This window comes from Ascaphus truei, chromosome 6 (assembly GCF_040206685.1).
Source record: "Ascaphus truei isolate aAscTru1 chromosome 6, aAscTru1.hap1, whole genome shotgun sequence".
NCBI lineage: Eukaryota > Metazoa > Chordata > Amphibia > Anura > Ascaphidae > Ascaphus > Ascaphus truei.
Genome location: NC_134488.1, coordinates 7,128,172 through 7,145,812, shown reverse-complemented (window position 1 = coordinate 7,145,812; position 17,641 = coordinate 7,128,172). Strand labels below are relative to the sequence as shown.

At 42.9% G+C, this 17,641-nt stretch overlaps 1 protein-coding gene across 4 annotated transcripts in view; it reads left to right on the top strand.

Annotated features, from left to right (window-relative positions):
* PRDM10 (PR/SET domain 10) overlaps positions 1–17,641 on the top strand; it is a 164,300-nt gene that overhangs the window by 60,348 nt on the left and 86,311 nt on the right. For all 4 annotated transcript variants that reach the window (XM_075603345.1, XM_075603344.1, XM_075603342.1 and 1 more), the window contains exons 3-5: positions 1,683–1,847; positions 5,109–5,168; positions 5,500–5,607. In XM_075603345.1, the coding sequence (XP_075459460.1) occupies positions 1,683–1,847; positions 5,109–5,168; positions 5,500–5,607 (333 nt within the window). The remainder of the gene's footprint in view (positions 1–1,682; positions 1,848–5,108; positions 5,169–5,499; positions 5,608–17,641) is intronic.

Genomic DNA, 17,641 nt, shown 5'->3' with positions numbered 1-17,641 from the left:
TTTTTTGTATGAGCATTTGGTACCCATATTTTTTTATTGTCAGAACATGAATCCTGCAATGGAGTTTTCTGTGCAGGCAGTGGAACGATTAGTAGTGTGACAATCTGAGGATTATATATATATATATATATATATTTTTTTTTTTTACCTGTGGAATAAACAGAGTTCAAATAGATATGTTATTCTATATCATATTCTACTCCTAAATGAAACTCTTTGTATCTATATACAGAATAGTTACAAGCCATTTTCCAGTGCTAAAATGTAGTGTGACATGGCCTGATGTCAACAGAAAATCTTTCCAGCTATGACAACCAAGGGCTCTTAGACTGTCAGGAAGAAACATTTGATTACTTCAGTAACACAGGAAATGAGCTAATATTATAATGATCTGTATTAGTTAGTGCTGGATATAGTTTCTAGGAAACGATCTTACAGGAGTTAATTACATTGCCTTTGGAGGAGCTTGAGACGATGGCACATCCTTAGGGGACTAATATGTCTTCTTTCTTATTGGCCCTATTTCTGGAGCTCACAGCCCCTATGTCAAGTCCTTTTTATTTTCTCAATTGATGGTGCCAGTACTACATCATTAACCCAAATGTTGTTTCAAGCCTGTAGTGTATGTTCCCACTCTAATTTACACTTCCCTATAGTTCTACAATACTTTTGGGCCCCTCTGTGGATTAAAGCTTGTGCATGGGTGTTGCGGGCCAGGCTGGTCCACATGGCAACGAACACCTCCATAAAGTCTCCTATGTACATGCTCAATGCAGAAGAAAGGCTAGGAGGGCTACAGAAAAGTCCTCCAAAAGAAAATTATCATTAACGTGCGAAATAGAGGGAGAATCCGTCTGAGATATCTGATCCTTAGTTATGGCAGGGCGCTGCCTTCACTACATGAGGTTTACACCCGGATAGCTTTAGACCAATCAGACCTCTTCCGCTCCTACAGGATCAGGGCTACCGACTTTGTACTCCACCGGTAGATATATTGTCCAGAACTAGGACTCCACTATACGTGGTAACGCTACAGATCCTGATCCATTTGTATTGGCAGCTTTCTGCAGCCACATTACTGTATATGACGTCTGCTCCCAGCATCCTCCCATACAGTATATGAATATTTTATAGCCACTCTGACACCTAAATTGTCAGGTTAAGTGGGTTAAGATACAGATAGCGTTTCACCCATTGCTGTAGATGTGATATGCCATTGACTTTTCTCTCATTGTGGCTTTCACCAAGCCACCTCATACCCCTACGTTACTCTAGCACTCCCTGCAACGGTGCATTCATTATTTGAGACACGCTTGTCATTCATTACTGATTGGGCTATTAAGGATATTATATGCAGATAGTGTCTCATTCACTCATATTCTCTCAATTGGGGAGAATACCCCTTCCTACACATTTTACTTTATTGCGCTATATATGTTTGAATGAAGTTTTCATTAAACATTATTGTTTATAGATTGTGGTGTGCATTCAAGTGATTTTCTTTTGGAGGACTTTTCTGTGGCACTCCGCTTTCTTCTCATTTAACCACTTATCACAGCATTTCAACCACAATATATTCACACAGGTATTCATTTGTTTAATTATATATCATACCCAAATGTATTTATAGAGTCACCATGTCGATCAACTTTAACGGTGCGTTTTTTACACGCTCAATGCAGGTGCATTTTGTCCCTGATGGCGGAGCGGTGGCTCAGATTATGTACAGTGATGATCAGGATCACCCCCCACAGCAGGTGGTCTACACAGCAGATGCCTCATCATTTACTTCTGTGGATGCATCCGAGCACACACTGGTGTATATCCATCCTGTGGACGGGTCACAGGTATGTGGTACCTTTTCAGCGGGTAGCTGGAGAGCTTTATTGCTGGAGCAAGCAGTACATTGGTGTACAACAATACCAATAGTATTTTTGTTTAGTTAACTTTTACAGTAATATTGAAAACACACTGAGTTAAACAGAAATGTAAATAACAAGAAAACCTTCATTAGGTTTAATTGGAAATGTTCATTTTAAGTTTACATTTTCAGTGGAAGCTTGGTTTTCCTTAAACTACATTGTCATAGGAGTTGGAACCTATTAAGATAATATTCTTAAACTGTTACAATGATGTCACTGCCGCATTCTAAATGTTTTATCAGGTGTCTGTTTATCAATAGCTACATCCTCTAAGGCCCGTAATATAGTGGGCACGCTTGCTCCGCCGTGCGCGGGCGCGACCCTTATAATTGGCAGTGGTTAGCCAGCCATTCTATAGTAGGGCCGCGCACGGCAGTGAGCGTGGAACCGGACGATCGGGGGGAAGACTCCGAAAAGTATGTTTTCACGCTGCTCAGAGTGAGGCTGCTATGTGTGTATGTACAGTATGTGTGTGTGTGTGCGTGTATATATAATATATATATATATATGTATATGTATGTATATATATATTTATCAAAGTTGCACATGTTAATAAATAATTTATTCTCACATGTCTGTTTTTTTTTTAATTTTTAAAATATTATATAATAAATGATTAACTTTCAAACAATCTACACACACACACACACACACACACACACACACACACACACACACACACACACACACACACACACACACACACACACACACACACACACCTCCCAAAGTTAGCTCCAGCACACACTGATTTATGGACAAACGTAGAGAGTCTCAGAATAAGCCACAAATTTAATAGCGTGAATACACAAAATTGGAAATGCTAAATGACTGATAATGCAGCGAATACAGCTCTGAATACCACACAGGTAGGGGGGAATACAGAGGGAAGGGAAGTGTGGGACATAAAAGGGGGTGAGGGGGAAAGAAAGCAGGTAAACATATAAAGACACTGGGTAGGGTAAGAGGGGCAACGTTTCAGGGTAGGAACCCTTTCTTCAGGCCCGTTCTCTTGGGTCCAAAGAAACCTCAAGGTACTTCCCTTGACCCTTGACCCCCTTATATGACACACAATTGCAAACTGAGAAAAATCACAAAATCATATAATCAACTAGTCCTGCCGAGAACAGTCATCCGTAGTATAGGTAAGTATATATGAGAAATGCAAACCGTCCTTATTCTTAGTGTTCACAGGCTACTGGCAACTCTTCTTCTCTTTCAATGCACCGGCAGCTGACAGGACACCTCACAGGGCATTTCATTTATAGTCACTTCCTAGATGATGACACCTGTTACGTAATGTCCCGCCCATCAAGTTCGTGTGGTGCCTCCTGTATGAGCAATGAGGGGCGCATGCGTCGGGCAAAGATCCTCCCACATGGCTAGTGTAAATAATGCAGGGACGCCACAGTCTCCTCTTGAGGCACCGATCTGCGCGTGCGCAGTGATGTTTGGGGATCGTAGATGCTCCAGACCATGTAGAGATGTGCTGCTGGTTGCCAATGTGGAGTACAGAATATGAAAGGGTACTGAAGGATAGATGTGTCCTAAAAGGCTGATAGGGGGGTAACTTCTACAACAGAGCAAACTATAAATGAGTATTCTAGATCAAGAAAGATGTTGAACACATACAAAAAAAAGAAAACACAAGACCACACATATGAGTATGTAGTAATCTTAGTTGTCTGGACCTTAAAATGGTGTGTGTGTGTGTGTGTGTGTGTGTGTGTGTGTGTGTGTGTGTGTGTGTGTGTGTGTGTGTGTGTGTGTGTGTGTGTATAGATTTGTTTGAAAGTTAATAATTTATTATATAATATTTTAAAAAAAACAGACATGTTGTGAGACTAAATTATTTATTAACATATATATTTTGTTATATATAGCAACAAAGAAAGCAACCTTACAAAAAGCACACGGGCATACCAAAGAAGTGTAAACAAAGAATTTATTATAGTGGGTTAAAAACAAGGGATACAGATTAAAAGAGGAGGGGGACTCACATGTACCATACATGTGTACCTAGAGGCAAGGGTATAATGATTAGGACAAGTTCCAACACCAAGTTCAAATAAACACAAGAAGCTCTAAGTTGAGTGTACAAGTGTATCATATACATACACTGCAAGTAAGTGCATGCCCAACAAAAAGTCAATTGATATTACAGACAGATAACTGCAATAGGTGAAGGCATAAATAGCACAGGTCTCAATATGTTGTATACATCACCATTAAGAACATAGGTGTCAAGAAACAGGGAATAGCCATAGCCGCTTATCAGGAAGGAAAGGTAGGGGTCCCACTCCTCAGACTCCCACTCCAACGCGTTTCGACTTAAAACGGTCTTCTTCGGGGAGTGGTGAGGGGAGGAATGAGCTAGTATATATAGGCAGGGAGTTGCAGCTCTATTTGTGCCAAAAACATTTAAATTGCTAACAGCTGTGACAGAGAATTAGATGCACGAACCATAATCACATCATGGGGTCTGGAATAGCTTTCCGGGGCTCTAATAGGTCAGAAAATATCAGGTGGTATAAATATTATCCTCCCATATGCAAATCATGTGTTGACGTTAATAACGTCATGACGCAGTGGCGCTATGACGTCATTGCGTATTGTGGTCATGGTAACCAGTAAACACACTTCAAAACAAATATGCGTGAGGAAAGAGTAGAGGAGAGCCGCAAGCAAATGACACTCACTGCATCCCCCCGTGTATCACAAACTCATACTACTGGGGAGATGTGCCGAGCACTGGGGCTCTAAGCCGCCCCAACACCTATTTGCATGATAGAGCGAAAGCTAAACATCAATCTCTGCTCATATGGAGATGAACACCCCTTTTTAAACTATTTTGATATTTTGGGTCTATCAGCACCAGCTAAGTTCTGCTCTGTACTGCATTTATTTAACTTATTCCTATTAAAATATGATTTTATTACTGATGATTTTTCACTCAATTTTTGCGGTGGTGTGCACCGTATGGGATCTCTGCGCTCTTTGTACATCCTAGTACTTTGAATATCATTCTTTATCATCCCGAATTATGTATTTAATGGTCCCAATATAAGAGAACACTGGGAACCAGTTGAAGGGTTTTTGGTTGACATATGAAGGCAACTCTGAATATAACAATTGACACCGTGTTCCATTTCCATTTTATTTTTTTATTATTGTCACTCTTTTTAGACTCTGTTTACAGACCAGTCCCAGGTTGCCTACGTTCAACAGGATGCCACCACTCAACAGGTAACTCACAGCTTCACTTCTACAGCTAACAGCATAGCATTTATAAAGCATATATTCCATTGGCTGCTTTGTTTTCGTAGCATGTACTATTTAATTAGGAATTAGTGATACAGTTTAATTATTATACTAAAAAGATTGTTATTAGTATATATACCTGATAAATTATAGCCCAATAAGCAGAGCAAGAGTCTCTGGGTTGGATCTGTTTGTCCTCTTCCTATAGCAAAGGAATACATCTTTGTGCACTAGTAATGAATAAATGCACGTTCCATAACACAAAAGTGTCAAGGTCTTCATGCTGGCTTAATATATCTTTTTTTATGGTTTATAGGTGACTGTTCTGTTGCCTGCTTCACAGAGCATGAATGCTACCAACCTGGCTGTACTAAGTGGTGTCCATGAGTCTGCACAGACATTGCCGTTGGAGCCAGTGTCGCAGGTGATAAAGATGCGCGCAGTCTCCAAAGATCCCCTCGATTCACAATAGGTGGTCTCCCTGTGCAGCTCTCACTCTCCCATGATCAGCGGGGTAATTACGAAACATGCAAACAAAAAACAAAGCGCAAAAAAGGGTAAAACACAATTAATAAAGATAATAACCTTTATAGTAACCTTAAAAATTACATGCTGCAACACATTACATACAATAAGGGTTCACATGAACCCACACTCTCACACTCGCAGAGTACTACCCTGAATCAAAGCCCATAGGTCTAATGGTGTTTAAAAAGTCCTGGGATATGGTCAGATGTTACCACAGCTTACATTGAGTGTAAACAGGGACCGCACTTCATGCAAGGAAAGGAACCACTGCGTGATGACGTCACCTCTACGCGTTTCGCGTCATGTGACGCTTCAGGAGGTATAACTAGCCACTCCCATAGCTGCTCTTAAATAGCCAGACAGACAATTCCTCTGCCAATGGGAGCTGCCATAAGGATGTTACAACTTCCAATCGGTGTCTACAATCACCTGGTATCATTACTATAACAATTATTGCCTATTGAAACTATTCCTCTATTGAAAATTAACCCGTGATAGTAATAATTAAATTAATATGCGGTGGTTCCTTTCTTTGCATGAAGTGCGGTCCCTGTTTACACTCAATGTAAACTGTGGTAACATCTGACCATATCCCAGGACTTTTTAAACACCATTAGACCTATAGACTTTGATTCAGGGTAGTACTCTGCGAGTGTGAGAGTGTGGGTTCATGTGAACCCTTATTTTATGTAATGTTTTGTAGCATGTAATTTTTAAGGTTACTATAAAGGTTATTATCTTTATTAATTGCGTTTTTCCCTTTTTTGCGCTTTCTTTTTGTTTGCATGTGTCGCAGGTGAACAGAGTATTTAGCAACAGAGTTTTTTGTTTCTACATATTATTTAAACTCTCCTCATGAGTATCCCCATGCCAGTATCTCCTCCCACTTAGTTGAGGCAGGAGAAGAAAAAAAAATATTTTCAGGTAACTTCTGTTTTTTCCTAAAAAAAGGGCACACCACCTTCTCATGTCAGTCTTTTCCTGCCCCATCTAGCTGAGTAGCAGGAGATGTTGGGCTTCCATTTTTTTTTAGAATTGACAACCAGAAGGCCTGATGTAGCCAAAGAGAGGTACCATATCAAATCTCCTCTTTGTGGTGTTTAGACACCTGCAGGCAGTGTTTCTTTTGTCTTCTTTGGAGCAACTTAATAGTACTTGTGGAAATAACAGCGCATTGTTGTACCGAGAAATACAAGTTCTGAAATTCTTGGATTTAGTGAGCGTTGACAACTGTTGGATTAGTTTTCAGTGGCACCGGTGCGCATTAGTTTCTCACTGGGGACGTTGCCCATTGTTAGGCACGGCTTCAAACCTTGCTCTGAGATCATTCAGACACATTGTTCACATGACCATGGAGTTATCTATCTCTTCGACGTAATAAGAATCCTTTGTTTCACTCGGCACTCCACTTTGGGGTTATAAGAGTTTGTGTTTTTGACCACACTTGTATACAAGTTGATTCCCTAATAAGGATTTCTTAACACACTGAACACTTTCCAAAGGTTCTTCCATCTCTTAAACAGTAAATAAAGGGTCAACCAATAAGGTAGTAAGGTAAGCCCAGGATATATATCAGAAATATATGCAATGGAAACAGAAAATATGCAATGCATATGGCAAATTCTTACCTGCATCTACTACAGAGAATTGATGTGGCTATTACCTAAAGACAGCAGCAGGTGACTCCTCAGAGCACATGAAAGAATTTATGGGATGAATAAAATCTACTATAGCAGAGGGAGTCATGGCAGCGTAGGAAAAAATCTTAAAGGCAACAAAGAAAAGAGTCAGATCTCAGAAAAGCTTAAATCTAGAGTGTCTCATCTGCAGACTCTGACAGAACGTATATGGGTTTCAGAGGTGCAAGTTTCTTCAGAGAAAGAAATTGAGGAAAACAGTCTGGAAACTATGTTTGATGCTTGATGCTAATTTAGTTGGAGCCCTTGATCAAGTGAATGAAAGAAGTAATGGAAATGTAAAAATTAGTAAAGGATATCTGTAAGAGACGTGTGCTGAGGTACGCAATGGAGACCGTTTAAAGTGAAAGTAAAATTAGGCTTTATTGCGCCTGTCCCTTTAACACAGCAAAAGCATTCAAAATAAGCAAAACAAAACCTACTCCACTTTGGAGAATATCTACACATGAAGTCCAGCCCTCTCTAAATGGATGGTTAGCTAAGCTAATTACCAGCCCCAAATATATATACATTTATACAGATAAACAACAGTCCCATAACAAAGTCTTAACTGTTTCTTGTAGCTGTAGGGCAGGGCTGCACAACATACGGCCCGCGGGCCGCATGCGGCTCCCCTGGCCTCTCTGTGTGGCCCGCGGTGACACCGGCCGGGCGCCAGTTAATTAATTAAATAAATTAAAAATTTTTTTTTTTTAAATGTTTAAAAAAATGGCGGCGATTCATCCCCCTCCCCTCCTCCACCGCCCCCCTCCCCCCCCTCCCCCGGGTTTTGCAGTGCGTGGGGGCAGAAGCAGCATGAGGAGGATGCAGGAGAGGTCAGAGCATGCTGGGGGCGGGGCTTAGTTCCGGGGAGAGAGGATGTGCTGATCTAAAAGAGGTAGAGGTGTGTGTGTGTGTGTGTGTGTGTGTGTGTGTGTGTGTGTGTGTGTGTCTCTGTGTGTGTGAGAGAAAAACGGGCTGGTGGGGGGTGGGTGTGAAAAACGGGCTGGTGGGGGGTGGGTGTGAAAAACGGGCTGGTGGGGGGTGGGTGTGAAAAACGGCCTGGTGCAGAGGTGGGGGGTGGGCTGCTGACATGTGAGGGGGAGAGGGCTGCTGACATGTGAGGGGTGGGGGGGCTGCTGACATGTGAGGTGCAGGGGGGGGGAAAGTGATGTGAGGTGCAGGGGGTGTATGATGTGAGTTGCAGGGGGGGAGAGAGTGTCATATTGAGGAGAGGGGGAAAGAGTGTCATGGAGAGGAGGGGGAGAGAGTCATAACGAAGAGAGGGAGAGAGAGAGTGTCATATTGAGGAGAGAGAGTGTCATATTGAGGGGAGGGGGAGAGAGTGTTATATTGAGGGGAGGGGGAGAGTGTTATATTGAGAGGAGGGGGAGAGAGTGTCATATTGAGGGGAGGGAGAGAGAGAGAGTGTCATATTGAGGGGAGGGGGAGAGTGTGTCATATTGAGGGGAGGGGGAGAGAGTCATATTGAGGGGGGAGGGGGAGTGTCATATTGAGGGGAGGGAGAGAGTGTCATATTGAGGGGAGAGAAAGTGTCATATTGAGGGGAGGGAGAGAGAGAGTCATATTGAGGGGAGGGAGAGAGTGTGTCATATTGAGGGGAGGGGGAGAGTGTCATATTGAGGGGAGGGGGAGAGAGTCATATTGAGAGGAGGGGGAGAGGGTGTGATTTAGGAGAGGGAGAGAGTGTCATATTTTGGGGAGGGGGAGAGAGTGTCATATTGAGGGGAGGGGGAGAGTGTCATATTGAGGGGAGGGGAGGGGGAGAGAGTGTCATATTGAGGGGAGGGGGAGAGAGTGTCATATTGAGTGGAGGGGGAGAGAGTGTCATATTGAGGGGAGGGGGAGAGAGTGTCATATTGAGGGGAGGGGGAGAGTGTGTCATATTGAGGGGAGGGGGAGAGTGTCATTGAGAGGAGTGGGAGAGGGTGTGATTTAGGGGAGGGGGAGAGAGTGTTATATTGAGGGAAGAGAGACATGGGGGGGATGCTGACATGGGATGCTGACTTGGGGGGGGCTGCTGACATGGAATGGGCTGGGGGGATGTGGAGGGGGTATTGTGTTTTTGATGTGGAGGTTGGTATTGTGTGGGTGAGGGGGAGAGATGGGGGTATGAGAGATAGATGAGGATGATGATGGTGTGTGTGTGTGTGTGTGTGTGTGTGTGTGTGTGTGTGTGTGTGTGTGTGTGTGTGTGTGTCTGTGTGTGTGAGAGAAAAACGGGCTGGTGGGGGGTGGGTGTGAAAAACGGGCTGGCGGGGGGTGGGTGTGAAAAACGGGCTGGTGCAGAGGTGGGGGGTGGGCTGCTGACATGTGAGGGGGGGGCTGCTGACATGTGAGGGGGGGGTGCTGACATGTGAGGGGGAGTGGGCTGCTGACATGTGAGGGGTGGGGGGGCTGCTGACATGTGAGGTGCAGGGGGGGGGGAAGTGATGTGAGGTGCAGGGGGTGTATGATGTGAGTTGCAGGGGGGGAGAGAGTGTCATATTGAGGAGAGGGGGAAAGAGTATCATGGAGAGGAGGGGGAGAGAGTCATAACGAAGAGAGGGAGAGAGAGAGTGTCATATTGAGGAGAGAGAGTGTCATATTGAGGGGAGGGGGAGAGAGTGTTATATTGAGGGGAGGGGGAGAGTGTTATATTGAGAGGAGGGGGAGAGAGTGTCATATTGAGGGGAGGGAGAGAGAGAGAGTGTCATATTGAGGGGAGGGGGAGAGTGTGTCATATTTTGGGGAGGGGGAGAGAGTGTCATATTGAGGGGAGGGGGAGAGTGTCATATTGAGGGGAGGGGGAGAGAGTGTCATATTGAGTGGAGGGGGAGAGAGTGTCATATTGAGGGGAGGGGGAGAGTGTGTCATATTGAGGGGAGGGGGAGAGTGTCATTGAGAGGAGTGGGAGAGGGTGTGATTTAGGGGAGGGGGAGAGAGTGTTATATTGAGGGAAGAGAGACATGGGGGGGATGCTGACATTGGTTTGCTGACTTGGGGGGGGGCTGCTGACATGGAATGGGCTGGGGGGATGTGGAGGGGGTATTGTGTTTTTGAAGGGTATTGTGGAGGGTGGTATTGTGTGGGTGAGGGGGAGAGATGGGGGTATGAGAGATAGATGAGGATGATGATGATGGAGAGGTGCTGGAGGAGAGATGATGATGATGATGATTTAACCCGTGCGGCCCAATTTTTTTTTCCTTGGAGCAGTCCGGCCCTTCTCACTTTACGAGTTGGGCAGGCCTGCTGTAGGGGAAGGCTTCTCTGCTCTCCTGGGTCAGCACCCTTGTATGCTAAGGCAATGTCTGTCCAGGTCCTTTGTCTTATTGTCAGCCTGCAGTCTCTTTGCAGCTCAAGACATCAGTCCTTCCTTGGTTCAGCCTCCAATTGTGAGACTCAGGAATCCTCTTCCTGTGTCTCACATGACACTATTTCACAGAGCTATGATTAGGCAGATGGAGTTAGTTGATTTCACCAGCAATTAACCAGCACACTGCTGGATCAGAGGTAAGTTTCTTAACAGGGGTAAGTCCCTGTTACAATATCAAAAACCAAGATAAAAATATGTTTATGGGCAGCACCAGGAAGACAAGTACTTTTCCACTGTATGAAATAATTAAATGCTTCAAGAAGAGTGGAATTGACCAAAGAAAAAAAAAAAAACTTTACCAAAAGATTTTTGAACATACAGTAGTTCTGTTTTCCCAGCAGGATGTTAAAATCTGAAATACTGTCCCTGTTATTGAGTTGATGCAGTCCTAGCCAGAATTACCAAGAAAACTACAATACCCCTTGCATACGGGGCAACCATTAGAGATTATATTGTAAACACTTTAGACTTCTGGGAAGTGGCCATCCAAGATAGCTGCTAAATGCAAAAGCTCCTGACATACTGTTCCTGGTAATATGTAGGACAATTCTCCCTGTAATCGTCAAGTATATACCAAAACACCTCAGTAGTCTTTTATGGACTCTTGGTTCGGAACTTTTGGGGCGCGCAGGTGTCACCATGAAAATAGAAATAAAGACTACATAGTGTAATCAATTTCCCACTGTTTCTAATCTAGGATATCTGCCAAATGGAAACTCACAAATAGTGTAACTCTGTATAAAATCACATCTATATTAGTCACAGTATCACACTTACTGTACATAAGTCACAGAAGTAATAGGCACGTAATGATTATAGATGAGTTGCACGATCGGTTTTCTACATAGTTGCATAGTAGATGAGATTGAAAAAAGACCTAGGTCCATCAAGTTCAACCTATGCTAAATTTAGACAACAGATACTTTATCCTATATCTAGACTTACTTATTGATCCAGAGGAAGGCAAACAAAAAACCCCATTAAGGGAAAAATTAATTCCTTCCTGACTCCAAGAATTGGCAATCGGATTAATCCTTGGATCAACATCCTTCCCATGTGTACTTATTTGGTATATCCCTGTATACCTTTCCCATCTAAAAAGATGTCCAACCTTTTTTTGAACAAATCTATTGTATCTGCCATCACAGTCTCCATGGGTAATGAATTCCACATTTTAACTACCCTTACTGTAAAGAACCCTTTCCTTTGTTGCTGGTGAAATTTCCTTTCCTCCAACCTTAAGGGATGGCCCCAAGTCCTTTGTACTGCCCGTGGGATGAATAGTTCTTTTGAAAGCTCCTTGTATTGTCCCCGAATATATTTGTATATAGTTATCATAGCCCCTCTTAGACGCCTCTTTTCTAATGTAAATAAATCTAATTTAGCTAGCCTCTCCTCATAAGTTAGATTGTCCATCCCCTTTATTAAGTTGGTGGCTCTTCTCTGCACTCTCTCTAGTTCCATAATGTCTTTTCTTAGGATTGGTGCCCAAAATTGTACTCCATATTCAAGGTGTGGTCTTACTAGGGCTTTGAAAAGGGGCATACTTATGTTTACTTCCCTTCCATCCATTGCCCGTTTGATGCAAGATAAGATCTTGTTTGCCTTTGCAGCTACTGCATGACATTGAGCACTATTGCTAAGCATGCAGTCTACAAGCACTCCTAAATCCTTCTCCATCAAGGATTCCCCCAATATATCTCCATTTAATTTGTAATTTGCCTTTTTATTCTTGGATCCCAAATGCATAACCTTACATTTATCTGTATTAAACCTCATTTGCCATTTACCTGTCCACGTTTCCAGTCCCTCCAAGTCCTTCTGAAGAGAAATTACATCCTGCTCTGATTCTATTACCTTACACAATTTAGTATCATCAGCAAAGCTGGAGACTTTGCTCTCGATCCCAACCTCAAGGTCATTAATAAACAAAATAAAAAAACAAGGGTCCCAGTACCGATCCCTGAGGTACTCCACTCACGACTTTAGCCCAACCAGAAAAAGTTCAATTTATGACAACCCTCTGTTGTCTGTCCTTTAACCAGTTTTCAATTCAGGTGCAAATATTTTTACCGGGTCCAATTTGGTTTATTTTGTACACTAACCTCTTGTGTGGAACCGTATCAAAAGCCTTTGCAAAATCTAAGTAGACCACATCAACTGCATTACCCTGGTCTAAATTACTACTTACCTCCTAAAAGAAACAAATAAGGTTAGTTTGGCATGATCTATCCTTCATATATCCATGCTGACTATTACTAATAATTTTGTTTTCTATTCTTATTCCTGAATATTATTCAGTATTAAACTTTCAAAAAGCTTCCCCAGATGTCAGTCTGTAATTCCCTGGTTGTGATCTAGCTCCCTTTTTAAATATAGGCACCACATCTGCTTTACGCCAATCTTGTGCTACTGAGCCTGTGGAAATGGAGTCCTTGAATATTAAATGTAATGGTTTGGCTATTACTGAACTTAACTCCTTAAGAACTCTTGTATTTATTTCATCGGGCCAAGTGCCTTATTTACTTGAATTTTATCAAGTTGCCTATGAACTTCTTCCTCGGTTAAACAATTGTTTGTTAATATAGAAGTTATGGCTTCCTCCTGAAGCACTACTATTGCAATTGATTGTTCCCTGGTAAACACAGAGGCAAAGAATTCGTTTAATACCTCTGCTTTTTTCTTATCTCCAATAAGTTGCCTGCCCATCTCACACCGGAAAGGTCCTATATTTTCTTTTATATTTTTCTGTTAGTAAGGTACTTAAAAAAAACTTTTTAGGGTTGATCTTACTTTCTATTGCAATCCTGTTTTCATTATCCTTTTTTTCTAATTTGATTGCCTTTTTGCAACTTGTGTTACATTCCTTATACATTTATCTTCCACATTTTTCCCTGCAAAAACATCATCCCAATTTATTCCTTAGTTAGATTAGTCCTTAGTTTATTAAAAACTGCCTTTCCAAAGTCTTTGTTGAACCCAAGTAATATGGTTTTTGATCATTTATTTCAAATTAGACCATATTCACTGTTACCCAAATGTTCCCGGACTTGAATATTTGTTATTGTTAGATATTACCAAATCCAGTATTGCCCTTCTCCTGGTTGGTTCCTGAATAATTTGGGTCATGTAATTGTCTTTAAGCACCCCAGAATCCTGTTTCATTTCGTTGTAATGCTAATTTCATTGCCCCAGTCTGTCTGGATAATTAAAATCACACATAATGCAAACATGACCTAGTTTTGAGAAATTTTTCATTTGCAAAAGTATTTTGGCCTCCTGAATCTCAGTTATTTGGTGGTTTATAGCATATTCCCTGTTATTTATTTGATTTGTTATTTATATGATTACAACATGTATTACTACTGTGAAGCGCTATGTATATTTATGGCGCTATATAAATAAAGAAATACAATACAATATATCCCATGGGCAGCACAAACGACACACCGTCATCCCTTAAGGTTGGAGGAAAGGAGATTTCACCAGGAACAAAGAAAATAATTTTTTTACAGTAAGGGCAGTTAAAATGTGGAATTCATTGTCCATGGAGACGGTGATGGCAGAAACAATATATTGGACAACTCTTTAAAAGGAGAAGGATATACCAAATAAGTAAACATCGGAAGGATGTTGATCCAGGGAGAAATCTGATTGCATTATTTGCGTCACAAAGGAACATTTTTTTCCCCTTATGAGACATCGTTGGAAAATGCTTCACTGGGTTTTTTTGTTTGTCATCTTCTGGCTCAAATTACTATAAATGCAAATATAGAATAAGTATCTGTCATCTAAATGTAAAATTTGGACATGTCTTTTTTTTTTTCAACCTATGTAGCTATGTAATCATTTTGTCTCAAACTAAGAGAATCCTATGGCTGGCATTGGTTGAAGTGTCACATGATCAGAATGGAAGTAGAGTATTGCACAAGTAAGTTTCTAAAAGTTTTTTGGCCGTGGAAGCTGTGCGTCTGCAGACTTATGTCTGAAGGAGCAGTTCATAGGATTCACTTATACGTGGCTTTTCCCCTGTAGGCACAAGCAGCTCATTACTGATTAATGATCTTTCCTATCATCCCACGCACTGCATGGAATCCAGAGAACTAGAAGCAAACAGTGTTAAACGCACTGTGCTTGCACCTGTTCCTCTCTTTTCTTCCCCATTTGATTACACAGGTCTATAGGGAACCTATTACACTCTCTGTCTCTCTTTGTTGTTGTTGCTGCTTGATATATGTATATATTCCTCGTCTATCCAGCAGCATCTGAGTTAACCCATTCAGTGCTGGAAAGAACTGTCACTTTCAGAGCTTCTTCTAGAAAATGACTTTGTAAAAGAGCTAAAGACTTAACTAGTAATGTTGCTTGAATGACTAGCCCACATCTCAGCCTCAATACATTGTGCTCAATCTCACTAAAGCAAAAACAACACCCGGCGCTCTTGTGATAAGGAATGTAGCAACTTCACTCAAGGGGAGGGATATAAAACAAATGGAATAAAAATAGATATACAGATAAACACAACCCAGTGACGGTGTCTCGACCTTTGATGAACCTCTCTCCTTGGTTCTCTTAGACAGTGATAATGGAAAACTCAGGGAGAACAATGTGACGGTAGCTTTGAGACAGGCTATTAATAATACACCACCAAATATATAACTGGGTTGAACCGGACGAGGCTTAGATATGCTAAAATATAATTTATTCCTTGAAAAAGGTGAACACAACAGATATACAAATAACAGGCAAAATATGGACACTTACTTAAAGGTTAGGACAAGAAAGCCATCAGGATACAGGATGGGCCATTTCTTCCATAATTCAGTTTCAGATGTTGGCATCGCAGCAATACATGCAGATCATGAAGCACATGAAGGAAACCATGAAGACATGAAGACATTTGAGTAAAATGTGACTCTGACTTAAATACCATGTCAAACTCATCTCTTAACCCTAGATGCCGAGTTGGCTAGAAAAAATCTCTTTGAAGCAGATTTTGGCTTCCATTGTAAGTGTGAAGTATCACACTTAAAAACACTCAGCCCCTTTGTTCTTGCCCCCAGTATAAACAACAGGGCAGTTAAATTTTTGATCACCGGGCTATGTTAATTCTTACAGGATGCTCTCCCTGCCTTATTAGCATTGCAGATGGGGGTCTGCATTTTCATAGCAGAACCAAAATTCCATATACACTGTAAATAACTTCATAACTTCAGTTCAGTTCAGTTCAGTAGTACTTACTGGCACGCGAGACATATTAATACATTCCGTCATGCATGACGCTCCCAATGAGACTAAATATTACCGTGTAATACTAAAATTAAGAGAGATATTAATATCTGTCTGTTAGGACCGGCTAAACATCAGGTGTCTGTAACCGTTAGTTGCGGATCAGTCCCACGAATACACATATGTAGCTTTTAGCACGTTCAGCCGAGGACATCTCATAATATTCTTATATGTAATAAGGTCACTCATTCTGTAGCCCCACTCCTAAATCAGAGGCGTTTGGCCAGTCTACCACATGGGGGGTCTGGCAGGATACTATGGTTTGTAAGTGTGAGTTATAACGCTCACAACCCACTCCAGCTTCCTGCAAATAGGTAGAGTGGCTGAGCCTTTGATCAGGGAGCTGCTTCCTAAACATTTGGTTGCTCTCCTGACCATTAGCATTTAGTAGGCAGGCATCTTTGAGGGTAACTTAAACAAAGGGCTAGAATCACTATTCAACTATTAACCCTTTAAGCCCCAGTGTGTGTGTGGTGCAGACACTGGCCCAGAAACAATACATTTTTACAGGGGAATAAACAGTTGGGTGGCTGAAGCAAGGCAAAACCACATTACTGGACCCCAGTCCAGTTAACCCCTTGCTTCCCAGGTGAGAGTAGAGGGTGGCCAAATGGGGTTGTAACCCCTTTAATCCCGGGCCAAATCCTCTCTATCGTCACACCTCCCCTGCTCAATGGGTGCCTGGTGCCCCAGCTGCCTCCCCTGGCACTTGAACACCACTGGCGCCCTTGAAGCACTCAATAAGTCCTGAGGGTTGGGCCTGGCAAAATTGTCCTCCGGCATTGTCCAGTACATTGTCCTGGCCACAGTGAATAGTGAAGTCCAGATCCTGCGGAGCAGGGCTCCACCGTGACCGCCGGGCATTCTCCTTTGCCTCCCTCTGCCCCCCACCCAGTGCCTGGTGAACCAAGTCCATGGTGAAGGGGCCCCTTTGCAGACCAGGCTGCACACTGCCCAGAGACTGGCATGTCTCTGCACCAGTAAGAGACCAGCTATCAAGCACAGACCGTCGCTTTCCTGTCAACCAAGTCTGGGAAAGAGCTATGTCACTATCCTGTAGGGACCCTACCTGCCCTGGCCCTGTGCCAACCTGTAGCTGCTCTGCTATACTCCTGACTCTCCTCCCTGGCTGCCAATCTACCCACAGCCCCTCCTCTGGGAACCCTGGGGAATCTGTCAGGGGGGTCACTCCTGGCCATTCAGAACAAGGGACCTTCTGCCTACCTAGCCCATTCCTAGCTTCTGCCAGCTGCCTGACACCCCACTGACCTCCTATCTCCCCCTGCTCCACGGTGTCTCCCTGCCTAGCCTCCCCTAGGCCCAGCACCTCAGCCTACTGCTTACCTCCCTGCAGCCCACCAGCACTCCTCTCCCCCCTGGGCAATCCTAACCCAGACACTGGAGCTACCTGAGTGCACCTACCTCCCTGACCTTGTCTCCCCCTTACCAGGGATGAGCTCAGAGACACCTCTCCAGATGCAACCGCCTTAGCTCTTGGCTGGCAAGTATCCCTGAGGTGGCACAAGCTTGCCACTGCCCAGGATAACCCCAGCCCATAGCCAGGCTGCAACAGGGGGTTTCTGATCTGA